Below are 15,594 nucleotides of genomic sequence, written 5' to 3' on the forward strand. Positions count from 1 at the left end.
TCAGATTATTGGGTTTGAGAAAGTGTTGCTTAAAACATTGGCTACTTAGCTTTCAATTCAAAAGTTATTAAAAACTCTTGATTATATACAGTATTGTTGCTTTTTCCTCTCAGGCTTTTACCTCTGAACTGTGCAGTTCTAGGGGCAGCTTTCCCTAATTGTATATAGCTGTCATACAGTCTCAAGGTCAGAGATCTTAGAAGTTTTAACTAATCATCTTGGCATCCACATAGCTTCCACAACAGCTCACGACAAAATATTTTCATGGTTCTATAGTAATTTCAGGGAGTTACTGATTAGAACCCTTTGTTTTCCTCCAGTCTCCAGTCCAGCTGGCATTCAGTCCTTTAAAGAATGTGGCTATGCAGTACTTTTGATTACTAACGACTTCTATTATCTTCTTCCCCATTGTGTACAGATGGGAGAATCCTCAGCACAAGTTCTACTACTATTGGATGGACAGCGGCAGATGTTCACAGCGCGTCATGATTAATTAGTTTAAATTAAAAGGTTCTGTGAGGTAGCTCAGGTAGATTTAAGGGCAGTAGGCATGAACTGAAGTCACGTTTGCGCAGCGACTGAGGCATTAACCATGTTTTCATTTATACAGCTCTTCGTACATGCAACTTTTTATTGTAATAGTTGGAAGTGCTAGTTATGTTGTAGTCTCAAAGTGGGGGGTAGGGGAAATTGGCCGTTCCTTAAAGTTTAAGAGGTATAGTTTTTTTCCTGCAGTGTAAATTTACACTGAGCTATGGAATGGGGCAGGTTCTCTTCATAACCAAAATTTTTACCCTATTTCATATTTATTTAACAAATACTACATTATATATATATATTTATTTAAGTACCCCTACCCCTGAGAAGTGACAACCCTGGATATAATCTCTTAATGGGTCTGAATTGTCAGCAAAAAAAATTGGTTTGCTTTGGGACTGTCTGACTAGCACACTATATATTGTACTGATGAGATTGTTAACTTGAACAGGAGGTAGAATGCTGTCTTCAGTTGGAAAAGAACTATATTGCGCTGCTTTATCTTGTCAGAAAACTAGGCAGGTGATTGTGATTTGGCCTCCAGAATATCTTTTAATTTTCTCTTATTACTAGCTTCCTTAATTGTCTATGGAAGGCAATTATAATTTGCTTTTAATTCTCTCTCATTATTAGCTTCCTTAATTGCCTGTGGAGTTGGTTAAGTGCTGACCTTAAATGCAGATTTTTGGACCTCAAAGCCTGCCACTCCATGTATGAGCTAAGTGCACCACAAAGATTATAGTGGTTGCTCAGAGGAGCCAGATACTGTCATACTTTTAAGAAAAGTATGTTTTAGTTCTGGACAAATTAGGAGCATCAGTTGGCTCTCTTTAGTTCTCAGAATCTGTCAGACTGGTATTGTTACCAGTTGAGCCAAGTCTGAATTTGGGTTGTCCTTGTCAGAAAAAGTACTCACGGTTTTTCATTGTCAACTTACTGAGTAATTTCTTTTATTCTGCTGACCTTAGTTTTCTGACAAGATTAACCCCTTTTCTCCCATTTTTCCCTTCCCTGTACCCTTCCTCAAAATGTAAAATGTGACTTCAGACAAGTTTAATTCCTTGGGCTGTGATAATAAAATGTCATCAATTTCACTTTATTTCACTTTAAAGTTACTGTACTTTTGGTAGAGAGGAAGCAGCTGCCTTGATTTTTATATAGCTGTACCTAGGGAATATATAAACATGACTTAGACAAACTTGACACTTTCCTTCCAATAATTTAATAAAGGGTAGAACTCTTTCACTAGAACAGTGATTATTCATTAATCAGAGGAAGGAATGTCAGTAGTGAAATTCCATTACAAGTTAAGAAAAAAAATTATTATCACAGCCTTGTCCTGAAACCCTGGATTATTATTGTTAGAGAGCTGTTTCCACAGTGTTTGTTAGTTTGTTGGACATTTGAGACCCCAGGAAATCCCCTTTCTCGTAACGTTCTCCGCTTGGATCTGATCTCAACAGGGTGTCGTAGTCATTCTTCAGCACAGTTCTTAATTGGAGACCAAGAACCCTGGGCCTTTAGAGGTGGTCTAGCAGGAGAGTTCCAGGTATCAATATGAATTCACAACTGAATTGACGTTTTCTTTGTTTTATGAGAAACCTTATGTTGCGCATCAGATGGCTGGAAGGATTGGTCTGCCGAAGGCTTTCTAGTCCCAAATTCAATTTAGTTACATAGCTGGATTTTAAATCAAATTTTCCTCCTCTTTCGCAGTAATTTCTGAAGGAGATGCTGCCAATCCCCCCCGCGCCTGCGAAGCGCAGCGGCTCTAGGTATACACTTCACATTGTTTCTTTGCAGGTCGCACAGCATTTTAATCTGCGCCCGCAATGCACAATGCGCGCATGCTTGTCTGCCAGCGGAAACTCCATGAGCAAAAAGAATGAATAATTATGCAAGTGAATGGTGAAAGGGCTTTTGGGTATTTTCCCAATTATTTTATAAGTAAATTTTGTAGTTGAAAGAACAGTCCAGAAATGAAAATTTAAACAAAATGTGACTTTTTTGGTGTTGGAATTTTGTTCATGGACTTTTCAGGTGCTCTACTTTTCTCCCCCCAACAGGTGCTCTGCTGCGCACAGCAAACTGAAGCGCATTGCTTTGGGGATAAAGCGTCTCCTGGACAGATAACCCTCTTCAGACCAAACCTCTCCTCCTGACATTCTGTTCTGCCATCTTTTAGTAGAGAGATGGTCTATATAAGATTGGTTTAAAAAAATAGATTTGTCATAATTGGAATAGATTTTTTTTTTTTTTTTTTTTTTACTGTAAATTTAAATCCCCAGTAGTATGCCACTAAAGCTATGTAACTCAGTTTGGGTAATTTCGATTCAGAAGCATTCCCCTCCCTCAGCAAAGAGGTGTTTATGTTAGTATAGCGTAGTGCTCCCCTCTTCTTTAGGTCTGCCTGCAGTAGCCAGTTAATGTTAAGTTGGTAATCTGCAGTGCACACTCATTAAAAAAAGTGAATGTCTTCCCAGCACTAATCTGTTTCCCTTTTTTTTCTTCCTACAGCGTTTGCTGCCAATTGATGGGGCAAATGACCTCTTTTTTCAACCACCCCCACTGACTCCTACCTCCAAAGTTTATACTATCAGACCATATTTTCCTAAAGATGAGGTAACTGTCTACCTGCCAACTTGGAGTGTGGTTATGGTGAACACTTAATACTTTCTTTTGAACTCCCTGATTAAAAAAAATCATTTTTGTGTCTTAAAATACAAACTTTAGATGGAGAAAGTTAACTGAAACTTTAAACACGGGTAGTTTAAGGAAGAGCCTAAGGAGTTTAGACTCAACATCTTGTGCTTAGTTTTTTAATTATTTATTTGTTTGGCTTCACTGGGTCTTAGTTGTGGTATGTGGTATCTTTAGTTGCAGCGTGTGGGATCTAGTTCCCTGGCCAGGAATCAAGTCCAGGCCCCCCGCATTGGGAGGGTGATGTGTTAGCCACTGGACCACCAGGGAGGTCCTGTGCTTAGTTTTCATCAGATGAAATGTATTCAGAGTTGGAATCCTGAACAATATCTGTGTGATATGTTGTTCTAGCCTGATGTTCTCCAATACATTTTCTGCAGTTTGTAAAGTGCTTCCAGGCTGTTGATAATCAGCTACAGAAAAAGGCAAGCCTGCTTAAAGAAAATCACGTTTTAAATATTTTGGGTGTATAGAAAGCTGAGAGAGAGCCTCATAGTTTGCTGAATTTTGAATCCACTACTTAGTGCCTAAAACTATCCCCTGCAAGGCAGTTCTGTTTACTGCAACCGAGCTGTTTTCTACTGATTTTACAAATATGACTCAATAAATAAATATTTAACAAAGCAGAGGTGATGTTTATGACAAGTCAAACATTTTGTTATTCCCTCTTCTAGAAGTCCTTTATGACTTATGAGTCATACTGTCAGATTCTGTTGCCATTTTTCTTGATGTGTTGCTTAATTAGATTGTATTTTCAGGCTTCCGTGTACAAGATTTGCAGAGAAATGTATGACGATGGAGTTGGTTTACCTTTTCAAAGTCAGCCTGACCTTATTGGAGACAAGTATGTGATGCAGTGTTTGTTGGATTTGGGAGTAGACATTTCAAAGGCAGGATTCTCTGGTTGTGGGGAGATGAAGACTAGAAATACAGATACAGTTTTTTAGAAGTCCTACTTTAGTTGTAATAAAATCTGAGTTATTAATATGTATAAATTTCCAGTTTTTATTTATGTCAAATGTAGTTTCCACACATTGTCAATTGAGTGTATCGGGCTTTATTATATCACTGATTTCTGAAGTTTTACGTTAGTAACTTAACTCATTCTGGTTTCTTTTCTTCTGAGCAGGTTAGTAGGAGGGCTGCTTTCCCTTAGCCTGGATTACTGTTTTGTCCTAGAAGATGAAGATGGCATATGTGGTTATGCCCTGGGCACTGTAGATGTGACCCCCTTCATTAAAAAATGTAAAATTTCCTGGATTCCCTTCATGCAGGAGAAGTATACCAAACCAAATGGTGATAAAGAACTCTCTGAGGCTGAGGTAATACACAGATTTAGAATTAAACAATGGTAATTTTTTAAGAAAGTAAAGTACTTACTAAAGTAAAAAAGCAAGCAGGTATATCTTAAAATCCCAGTGCTTTCTAAATTTCTTACAGAGAAGAATTCTTAGGGCTTATTCTTACTGGCATGGCATTTTCCACTGTTCCCAATATCTGTTGATTTGGAGCTGTTGTATTACTTTCTCAAGTGAAAGCACAGTGTTGACTTTGAAGGAACCTTCTTTTTTCCCTTTCTTTTTTGCAGCACCAAACTTGTATGTTATGGTTTCTTCTTTGGGTACTCAGGGCAAGTTTAGTAATTAAAAATCTCATTTGCGTGCTGATGAAGCTAACATACTCTCTCAGTAATGCATTTCACATGGTAATATGAGTGAAAGTCGCTTAGTCGACTCTTTGCGACCCATGGACTATACAGTCCATGGAATTCTCCAGGCCAGAATACTGGAGTGGGTAGCCTTTCCCTTCTCCAGGGGATCTTTCCAACCCAGGGATCGAACCCAGGTCTCCTGCATTGCAGGCAGATTCTTTACCAGCTGAGCCACCAGGGAAACCCAAGAATACTGGCGTGAGTAGCCTATCCCTTCTCCAGGGGATCTTCCCGACCCAGGAATTGAAGTGGGGTCTCCTGCATTGCAGGCAGATTCTTTACAACTAAGCTATCAGGGAAGCCCTTACATGGTAATAGGAATGACAATAAAAAGTTTCTTCTGGAGGATAATCTTTACTTAAACTCAGTAAATACTTTCAGAGAATATACTTGGACTTACATTTGTGACATTGTCTTTTTTTCTTCTGTATTGCTCCTCCCCCTTTTCTGAAATTCTCTACCCCTCTTCCCCACACCAGTGTACTCAAATTCTATTACTGTTTTTTACCTTTTGCCTCTAGCTAGATGGCAGTGTAATAAGAGGCTGGTTTGGAGTAGGCTCCTTTACTTAGAATTACATCAACATGACTGCAGCATGCTGGTGATTGAGCAGTTGATGTGTTGCTTTTCCATATCCAACAGTTCTCAGCCTAGGAACATACGAAGAATAACCAGTGTGTCTATTACAAACTTTTTTTGTAAAAATTGTAAAGTATACATAAAACTTAACATTTTAACCATATTCTAGGGTATAGTTCCGGAGAAGGCAATGGCACCCCACTCCAGTACTCTTGCCTGGAAAATCCCATGGATGGAGGAGCCTGGTGGGCTGCAGTCCAGGGGGTCATGAAGAGTCAGACACGACTGAGCGACTTCACTTTCACTTTTCACTTTCATGCATTGGAGAAGGAAATAGCAACCCACTCCAGCGTTCTTGCCTGGAAAATCCCAGGGACGGGGGAGCCTGGTGGGCTGCCGTCTATGGGGTCGCGCAGAGTCGGACACGACTGAAGTGACTTAGCAGCAGCAGCAGCAGGGTATAGTTCGGTCGTGTTAAGTACATTCACATTTTTGTGCAAGCAGTACAAACTTTAAAAACATTGTTTTATTTTGAATTATTTAGTTTTTATTTTGAATAATTTTAGATGTACAGAAGTTACAAAGATAATAGAGTTTAGATATACCCTTCACCCACTTTCTACATTTGTCCTTGTCTAAGAAGCCAACTTTGGTGCATTATTGTAAACTCTTCACCTTACTTACAGTTTTTCCATTAATGTCCTTAATCTGTTCAGGATCCAATCCAATATACTACATTACGTTTAAACAAACTTAAAAAAAAATGAAAACATGTCAGCCAGAATTATAAGCTAATTGATTTTGCATGTGGTAATTTTCCCATTGCCAGAAGAGTTATTATTGAATACTGCTTTCCTTTTCCTGTTTCTAAGTTCTGTAGTTGGGATATGTAGATTCATAATAAGTAGCTACTGAAAGTCAAGAGATTCATCCTAATTTTTACAGAAAATAATGTTGAGTTTCCATGAAGAGCAGGAAGTACTGCCAGAAACTTTCCTTGCCAATTTCCCTTCTCTGATAAAGATGGATATTCACAAAAAAGTAACTGATCCAAGTGTAGCCAAAAGCATGATGGCTTGCCTTCTCTCTTCACTGAAAGCCAATGGTGAGTAGATATTGTGGAGTTGCTGGTATTTGGGCTAGGTGAGGGCAGGACTCTTATTTTAGGATAAAAAAAGAAGTAAATTTACACTCCTTTCTCCACCGCTGAACGGTTTTGCTTCTGAATTAGTGCTGCAAGAAATGCATGTGTATTAACCATTGAAAAATGCTGCTCTTTTATACTATGAATGCTTGTATTAAGCCCCAATTAAATGAGAAGTGAACACATGAATTTATGTTTATTTTGCCAGGAGATTTATAAATGATAGTTGAAAATTAAATGAACCTTGGGAAGACTTCATTTAGGAATGCAGAATCGCTGATACTTTGTCTTCTTTGAGTTTGTTTCTTAAATCTTCAAAAATACTTTGCCATACATTCAGTTCAGTCCACTTTGTCCAGCTCTTTGCAACCCCATGGACTGCAGCACGCCAGGCTTCCCTGTCCATTACCAACTCTTGGGGCTTGGTCAAATTGATGTCCATCGAATCCAACAACAACCTTTAAAAACTTCTTAGCCTTTGGGCAAGACAAAAATGAACATACAGAAGCTGAGCACTAATTAGAGAATTGTTAATGAATGAGAATGCACTTTGTTGCATCTTTGTATCATTTGATTCAATGGTGTCCCCTTTGTGGGATAATTGAAACAACTCTGAGGAAAGTATAATTCTCAGAAGTGTTGTGCTTGGAACTGAATGGTACAGGTGTGAGGTGTGTCTTAATATAAAAACACATTCTGGTTGTGTTGACTTGTGACATAGGTTGGAGTAGGCTCTGCTCTGTGGGTCCTTCAAAGGTACTTTGTATGTGTGTGTATGTATAATATTTATATATTCATCTATACATATTATAATTATACGTTCAGCAAACCTACTGTTTGCCTTGAGGTTTGTTCCATCCAAGGCTGGTGCCAGGCCCAACCCTACTTAGCTTCTAAGACAGGATTGGGCAAGTTCAGGGTGGTATGGCTGTAGACACTTAGGGTTTTGGACAACTTCTTTGCTAAAATATACTCTTTCTGAGGAAGAGTTTTACTTGCTGTTCAAAAAAAAATTTTTTTGACGTATATTTGACAAGGATTATCTGTATTTAAAGTGTACAATTTGATGCCTTGAAATACATTGTGAAATCACCATATTCAAGCCAGTTAACATACCTATTACTTTAAGATAGTTATCATTGCAATATTGATGAATTTTAATATCCATTGACTTTATATAAATTTTAAAAATTATGTGAGATTTAGGGACTGGTATAAATAATCTCCTACTATGATCTATTTGAAATATATAAAAATTAATCACAAGGTCATAATTCTACTAATTCAGTAACATTTATATTGTGAATGTTTTGGTTTTTTCCCCTAGGGTCCCGAGGGGCTTTTTGTGAAGTGAGACCTGATGATAAAAGAATTTTGGAATTTTACAGCAAGTTGGGCTGTTTTGAAATTGCAAAAATGGAAGGATTTCCAAAGGATGTGGTTATTCTTGGTCGGAGCCTGTGACATTTGTCGGCACTAAGAACTGTCGGAAAGTCTTAACTTCACCTGGTGGGTGGTGGTTGGGGTCTTCATCCAGCTCAGCCTCTGGAGCGGCAATCAATCAGCCAATTCAGATTGGAAACAAAGAGGACTGTGTAAAACTCACTCACTCATACTTAGAGACTACTTACTCACTGGTTGGAAGAAGATGATACTGCTGCGAATCCTGTAGGAAAGAGATTTGGGCCTCCTTGTTGGGTTTTGTGTTCGGTGCCAGGACCTCTTACACGGGCTTACAGGGAGGGGTCTTCAATAAATGTAGTCAGCACTGTTTTCTGCATCCAGTGTGGTCGCATTTCTCACCTAAGAGCAATCAATCATTGTCATCCTCCTTGGCTTATTGACTGAAATGCATCTCATGCTTTAGAGACGTGGCAAAGATGAGAAGGATTTGGGTTCAGAGGCCTCAGGGTGGAGAGTCCAAGTGGATGGTTATGGCAGTAGTTTAAGCTGAGGAAAGGATTTCAGTTTGGGCGGTTTTTCTGCTTTTTGTAAAGCTTTGGCCAGTTGTCTCCTAGTGACCATTGGTTCAGGCAAGTTGTGATTTGTAGGGACAGATGTGCAGTTGTTTGTGGCAAAAGCCTAAAAATGACAAACTTGTAAAAAAAAATTTTGTATATAAACTAGCTGTAACCTGACTATCCTTTGTTTTTGTAATTTTCCTTTGAAAATGAAAGGGTGCGGTTCAGGATGGCACTGTGAATAATTAATGTAAATCAGTGGGTTTTCTTTACTTTTGTCTTTGGTTTGGTTTTGTTTTCAAAAGAAGTTATTATTTTCAAAGTGCCTCCCACCTAGAGCTAGGCCATGACCACTTTGGGTACAAGAGCCTAACTTCATAGGATTCACAGTCTGTTGCAAAGTGCAGTCATTTCTGGAAATTAACCTCAGTGCAGGTCAGCATGTGAAATGTTAATTTTGACATCTGGCAACTAGGGTTTGGGGACTGATTGATCCCATTTGCCCACAGGTCAGTTGTCCTTTAATTTCAAGACGTTACTACTGGTTTTATTAAATCAGTCTTTAGTTCTTGCATGTTTGTATCTAATTTTTAAAAGAATGAGTACACTTTAACCAGTGACTTATGGTTACCCTTTTCTCTTTCCTTTAACCGCAGGTTCTGAAAGCTTCAAGTATTTTAATTTAGATTTGGTGTTTTAAGGGTTCTGAGCAAATGCTCTTGGCATTGAATTTTGCTCTGCAGGATTCATTTTCTTTTTTATCATGGCTTGCTGGCTTCTCTGTAACTGTTTTGTTACCTTGCTTCCCAGCAGTTTTGTATCAGCAGTTTAAGTTTGGGCTAAGAGGGAAGAAGGTCAAGAAGAAAATTTAAAACGTTTTCTTTCATAGATTTCCATCAGTGTGGGCTTTGAAAAAAGTCTTTTAAGGGATTGTACCTCCTGACTTTGAACCAAAGCCTGTGAGTGTGCACTGAACAGGTGAGACGAATGATGGAGGATTACATTCGGGGTTAGAAGCCTGCAGCTGGCAGCGGGATATGGAAGGTGCGTTGTGCAACTGGAACCAAGTTTGCATTTTCAGAGGCTGAGATGAAGGGAGGGTCTCTACTAGCTTAATGTCACTTGGTTTTTCTCTTTTAAGTGCATTTTGTACACTAGTGGACAGTTCTAGCATTTTATCTGGTGGATTCCATGGTCATCCTCCAGTGGAATCAGGATTTTCAGCAAGTTTGCTTGCAGCTTTATCTTTGCTTTTAATAATCAGTTTGGCTGGTGTTCTGGTCACAGAGCTAACTATGAAACAGAAGTCCAGGCCTCTAGGATCATAAAATGCTGTGCTGTCTATCTTCTAATGGTTATGGCTATTTATTATGGTTGGGGTGATATTTCATTGATTGTTTAGATCACAGCTCAGTTCCTGTAGAAAACGAACTGTAAAACTATCTGAAGACCATACAAGAGGCAAAATAAAACTTGAAGTGAATGTGTGTGGTTGTGTACTGTGTAAACCTCCTCCTTGTTTCTGCCTCCTGCCTTTTTTCTCCCACTCTTGCATTCCCAAGCAAGTATTCCTCCTCTCCAGAGTTGTTTGAACTTAGGGACTGGGTCTTAAAGGCAGTTTTCTCCCACTTCTATCTCTAGTAAATGATTGCCTTCCATATTTTCCTCAAGGCAAGGCAAGATAAAAATAGACTCGTTTTGGCCAGGACACCTTGACATAGTTATAACCTGGGGGTAAATGAAGGCAGCTAGTTGGAGTGAGTTCATGCCACCTAATAGAATAAGGAAAATTGCCTTATTCTTTGGTCAAAAGGTGAAATTTGAAGGCAGATCGTGGATTATGAGACGGGACTCTAAGGCGTCGGTGTTAGGCTGGACTAGCCTGTCTCTTGACAGGAGCAGCAAATTAGCTCCACACTATAGCTGTCTCCTCTGCTAGCAAGTGCCATCATCTGAAGTTCAGTGTAGGTATACAACCATGTGGATAGTGAGCCGCCGGGTCATTAGAGCAGAAGCATATCCGGGAGTGGACAGAGTGGTTTGGGTACTAAGTAACAGGAGCTCAAAGTCTTCATGCTCCGTTCCTTTGGAGGGACGGTATATCTGAGTGTATTCGCTTTTTTAAGAAAAACGATGCACATTATCTCGCCTTTGCTGGGAGAATTGGGAAGGTTGCATTTTCATGTATTTAATGAAAGCTTAACCTGGGGTGGGTGAGAGGATCACGTGGAGTACAGAACTAGAGGAAATGGAGGCAGGAGCCACCCTCAGAAAGTCTTGGTTCTTGAAGTGAGCAAAGACGTTAACATTAACGCCAAGCTGATGCTTTGCACTCTGCAAAGATGTGCAAAGCAGACGCGACATAATGCGAGACTGCTTGAGATGGTTGGATGGCATCACCGACGCGATGGAGAGGAGTTTGAGTAGGCTCCGGGAGTTGGTGATGGACAGGGAAGCCTGGCTTGCTGCAGTCCATGGGGACGCGAAGAGTCGGACACGACTGAACTGAATTGAAGGAGATAAGGCAATTAAGCCCTGGACCCAGGGTGCCTCGCCAGCGTCTCCTTTAATAGGCGGGGCCGGAGCCCCTGCGAGTCTCAGGCTTTGTACGTGTCGGAGGCGGAGCCGCAGAAGGTCCTAGCAGCATGGCAGCTGGCGCAGCGGCCGCCTTGACGTTTTTGGATCAGGAGAGCCGAGTCCGAGCTGGGGGGGTAGGCAGTCTGCAAGTCCCGGCCCCGGTCACCATGGACAGTTTCTTTTTCGGTATTGAAGAAAGGAGAGGCTGAGGGTGGTGCTGGGGCAGAAGCAGGGCTGAGGAACGGGAATGCAGACATGTGCACGACGTGGGTGGGGGCGGAGGAGGGCCTCGCACGCGGCAGCCGGAGCCGGAGAGGAAAGCCAGGCCTCTGCCCTAGTTGTACGGGGTGGGCCCGGGCCAACCGCTCCAGTTGTTCCTGACACGTGGGCGTGTGAATGGCCCGTTAGTCCATGGCTGCAGGTGAACGGGATTTGGTGAAATGCACCGCCCCCCACCCCCACCCCCAACACTGACGCACACTCACAGTTAACCTCTTCCAGGCTGTGAGCTCTCAGGCCACACTCGCTCTTTCACCTTCAAGGTAGAAGAAGAGGATGACGCGGAGCATGTGCTGGCTTTGACCATGGTAAGGGGCGGGGTAGGGGGAGTGCCTGTGTATCCTCCTTCGCCGCTCTACTGGGAGTCATCTACTCTGCTTAATCCCCACATGGGGGCTCCCCTGGCCAGGCGATCCAGGGACCTCGGAGGCTGGGCAGGTTGTAGGGCAGATGCTTCCACTTGCGGTGTCCACCCTTACTGGGCGAGACTCCGAGGCCCTGTGTACCTTCCCAGCTCTGCCTCACCGAGGGGGCCAAAGATGAGTGTAATGTGGTAGAAGTCGTGGCACGGAACCATGACCACCAGGAGATCGCAGTCCCTGTGGCCAACCTCAAGTTGTCCTGCCAACCCATGGTGAGTTCCCTGGCCATACCTTGGGAGGCTGGGAAGTAGGAATTGAGGACTTCAGGACTTCTCGCAAGGTGGGGTGGACTGGGAGTGGGCTAGGCTTTCATCCTTGTCTTCCTCCCAGCTCAGTTTGGATGACTTCCAGCTCCAGCCACCTGTAACCTTCCGCCTGAAGTCAGGTTCTGGCCCTGTGCGCATCACTGGGCGGCACCAGATTGGTGAGAATTTTCTCCTTTGCTTCCAGTAGACTCTCCATCTGGACTCCTACCCCACCCCAGCCATATCTCCCAGTGCAGTTCCCATACAGACCCTGGATGCAGTGCCCTCCACTTTACTACTCTAGCTGTTCTTCACGGAACCTACCCCAGCTTATCCAGCTCCACTAGTGTGGACTCCTTTGAAAGTGAAAGTGAAAGTCACTCAGTCCTGTCCGACTCTTTGTGACCCCACGGACTGTAGCCCACCAGACTCCTCTGTCCATGGAATTCTTCAGGCAGGAATACTGGAGTGGGTTGCCATTTCCTTTTCCAGGGGATCTTCCCAACCCAGGGATCAAACCCAGGTCTCCAGCATTGCAGACAGACTCTTTACTGACTGAGCCACCAGGGAAGCCCTTTGACTCTTTGTTATCTAGTTTAGTATATGAAGTTTTTCCCACCTAGGCCATAAGCTTTGGGAGGTCAGAGTCCCTGCAAGCCTAGAGGCCACAGGGCATTAATAAATGACATGTATGAAGTATGTATGAAGTATGAAGGGGGTGTGGCTTTAACTCCTCTTCCTCCCTTGACTGCTTGTGTACCAGTTACTATAAGCAATGATCTTTCTGAGGAAGAGAGCGAAGAAGACGGGAGTGAGGAGGAGGAAGCTGAGTTGTGTCCTGTCCTTCCTGCCAAGAAGCTGGGGCGCAGGCTCTAACCCTCCCTGGTGAGTTGGAGGGACCTGGGAGGGGACACAAGGAACATGTTTGGACCTCGATGCTGACCCGTGATTTGCTCTCTTCAGGTCAGCTAGCTGCCTGCCACATACACCAGGTTCCTGGACAAGTTTCAAGAACTTTGTATCTTCTCCACTGAAGAGGGTTGGGGCGGGGGTGGGGGTGGGGGGTCTTGGTCTGGTGCAAGGAGAACGGGGGTCCCATTCTCCAAAGGACCCTGGTGTTCTAATCCTGTACCTCACCCCAAGCTTCCCTTTTCTCCAGGAGTGGGAGGAACTCTGAACTTCTATCCTGACCTTCTCTCCCCACTTGCCTATGAGGTTGGAGGTCAGCATCTGAAGCTCAGGACTACACATTTTTAATGTTTTTTACATTTTTGGATAAAGGTTGAAATAAAATGTGGATGAGGGTTTTTTTGCAACTCATTTGTGTGGCTTCTTTCCCTCCTGGGGTGGCATTCCCCTAGGGACCACCAGGTGGCACTGTGGCAGCACAGAGGGTGGCCCTGGACCTGGGGAAGGGTGAGGAAATGTGGGATCCTGCTACTCCCAGAGCGCTGTGACTGGCCCAGCTCTGGGCCCCAGCTGCCTTCCTAGATGAGGACCTCCCAACACCAAGCCCCTTCCCAGTCCCTTGGTGGGGGAGGGCCATCCCAGGAGGTTATCAGCATCTAAACAAGGGGTCTGGGCCTCTGTCACCACTCAGGCTGATGGGCAGGGGGGCAGATAAGGGGGCTTAAGCAGCCTGAGGAATGTGCATCCCTGGCCCCATGAAGGGGGCTCAGGCCCCAAGAGGACCTGTGAGGGGTAAGGTAGAGGCCAATCTTTGCTCCTCCTACCAGTCATGCAGGCCATCTCTGAGCCAGCCTGGACCCTTAGAAACCTGATTCCAGGGGCCAGATGGAGGGGGCTGGCCAGATTGGGTGACAGGGAAACCAGAATCCGGGTGGCCTGGCATATGGGGGCAGAGAGGAGCCCCTGGGATTCAGCCTCCTGGGCTAAAGGGTTCCAGCCCCCTAGCCCTCCACCTGGTCTGGGGGTGGGGGGCGGACCGTTCTCTGGTGCCTGAAATCAGGTGGTTCTGGGGATTGGCTGCTGCTGTACCAGGAAGAGAAAGGGATGTACCTAGTGTGAGCATGAGTGTGTATATGACCAAGTCTGAGGTCAGTAGTTCAGCAGCTGTGTTGATGGGGCAGGGGGTCTCAGTGCCCTACAAACAAACAAACAAAAGGTTACCTCCTGAGACAGCCTGGGGCCAGACATGCTGAGGAGGGACACAGAAGAGTGCCTGGTGGGGCCAGGCCCACTCCCTCCCACATTGGCTTCTGGGCAAATGAGTGAACAAGTGGGAGGGGTCCCTGGATAACCAGAAGAGGTTGGCATTGGAGCAGGTGTTTGGAAAGAGTGTTTCCACAACACAGAAAAGCACTCCCTTTTCAACACATCTCCGAAGGAGGTGCCCTTCTCCCTATGGTGAGGAGCAAACAGGTCCAGGGTTTAACCTCCCCTTTTCCTAGTTGAGGATAAAGGAAGATGATCCCTCTCTGCGTCGCAGTGATCAGGGTCGCAGGCCTCTCTCTTTGCTGCAGGACTTTCCTGAAGTGCTTCCACCAAGAACACTGGGATGGAGAGGGCAGCCAGGATGGGACCATTCACCAACCGCAGGCAAGGGGTCAGGAGACAGAGGAGAAGGTGGAGTTGGCGCCCTCTGGTGGGCGAGGTTGAAACCGCTTGTGGCTGTGCAGCTTCCCACGCCGCCTCTGTAGCGGCTCAAGGCCGGCGCCGCGGTGCAGGGGCCTACATGTCCCGCCAGCCGTCTGCGCGACTAAGGCAGACTTCATTCGTTGGTTCGTTCATTCATTCACTGGAAGGGTTCCTGTTAGAACCCTTCCCTTCCTCCTCTCGTCTATCGCCTCCAAAGTCCTCGGCACGTGTTCGGTTGAAGGCACGGTAGTCTGGCTGAGTGTAGGGAAAAGTTGGGGAATCCTTCCCAGCCGACACTTCTACCCCCCGCAAGTAGCCCCGCCCCAATATTTACCCTCCTCGACGCCGCTGATCGCTCATTGTGAGCCCTTCTAGTTTCTTGGCGGGTCTGCCCGCGGCCCTGGCCGGCGCCAAGCGCGCTCCTACCCGCGGTGGGGGCCCAATCCACATCCGCCTCGTCCCGGAGTTTCTCGACCCGACAGGGCGCCCACGGACTGAGCCGGGAATTGTTTTTTCTCCCTCCCCTCCCTCGTCTCTCCTCGATCCCCCTTTCTGCCCTCTCAGCGCACAGTAGGAGCGTTGCCCATTCATTTCGGTCTCTGAGCCCTGAGGGCTTACGCCGCGGTTTGCAGACTGCTGGAGGAGGGGCAAGACTGTATTTGGGGGGCGAAGGGGGACGACCAGACGGGGCCTAAAGTGCTTAACACAGTCTCTGCGATTTACATTTGAACAGTCGGCGGAGGGTCTGCGGCGCTTTGAACGCCTGGTGCAGGCTGCGCGTGTTGGAGCGCAGGCGGCCCCCGCCGGTTGGTGTGGATTTGAGGGGCCCAGGGTGGGCCAG

General features: G+C 44.7%; 2 protein-coding genes across 3 annotated transcripts in view; both read left to right on the forward strand.

The window, feature by feature from the left end:
• The window catches only part of OGA (O-GlcNAcase), a 28,889-nt gene extending 18,774 nt beyond the window's left edge, over nucleotides 1-10,115 (forward strand). The window contains exons 11-16 of the mRNA XM_027528791.1: nucleotides 2,001-2,086; nucleotides 3,055-3,159; nucleotides 3,996-4,081; nucleotides 4,367-4,559; nucleotides 6,473-6,632; nucleotides 7,999-10,115. Coding sequence (XP_027384592.1) covers nucleotides 2,001-2,086; nucleotides 3,055-3,159; nucleotides 3,996-4,081; nucleotides 4,367-4,559; nucleotides 6,473-6,632; nucleotides 7,999-8,135 — 767 coding nt within the window. The 3' untranslated portion in view covers nucleotides 8,136-10,115. The remainder of the gene's footprint in view (nucleotides 1-2,000; nucleotides 2,087-3,054; nucleotides 3,160-3,995; nucleotides 4,082-4,366; nucleotides 4,560-6,472; nucleotides 6,633-7,998) is intronic.
• Nucleotides 10,116-11,243: 1,128 nt separating this feature from the next.
• NPM3 (nucleophosmin/nucleoplasmin 3) lies at nucleotides 11,244-13,471 on the forward strand. Of its 2 annotated transcripts, none has more exons than XM_027529165.1 (6): nucleotides 11,244-11,395; nucleotides 11,711-11,796; nucleotides 12,003-12,122; nucleotides 12,241-12,334; nucleotides 12,919-13,040; nucleotides 13,119-13,471. In XM_027529165.1, the coding sequence occupies exons 1-5, from the start codon at nucleotides 11,278-11,280 to the stop codon at nucleotides 13,029-13,031; spliced, it is 531 nt and encodes a 176-aa protein (XP_027384966.1). In that variant the 5' UTR covers nucleotides 11,244-11,277; the 3' UTR covers nucleotides 13,032-13,040; nucleotides 13,119-13,471. The 2 variants fall into 2 exon arrangements, with proteins under 2 accessions (XP_027384966.1, XP_027384967.1); XM_027529166.1 differs by having other exon boundaries at nucleotides 11,263-11,343; nucleotides 11,752-11,796.
• The last annotated feature ends 2,123 nt before the right edge of the window (nucleotides 13,472-15,594 follow it).

This window comes from Bos indicus x Bos taurus, chromosome 26 (genome assembly GCF_003369695.1).
Source record: "Bos indicus x Bos taurus breed Angus x Brahman F1 hybrid chromosome 26, Bos_hybrid_MaternalHap_v2.0, whole genome shotgun sequence".
Taxonomy (NCBI): Eukaryota; Metazoa; Chordata; class Mammalia; order Artiodactyla; family Bovidae; genus Bos; species Bos indicus x Bos taurus.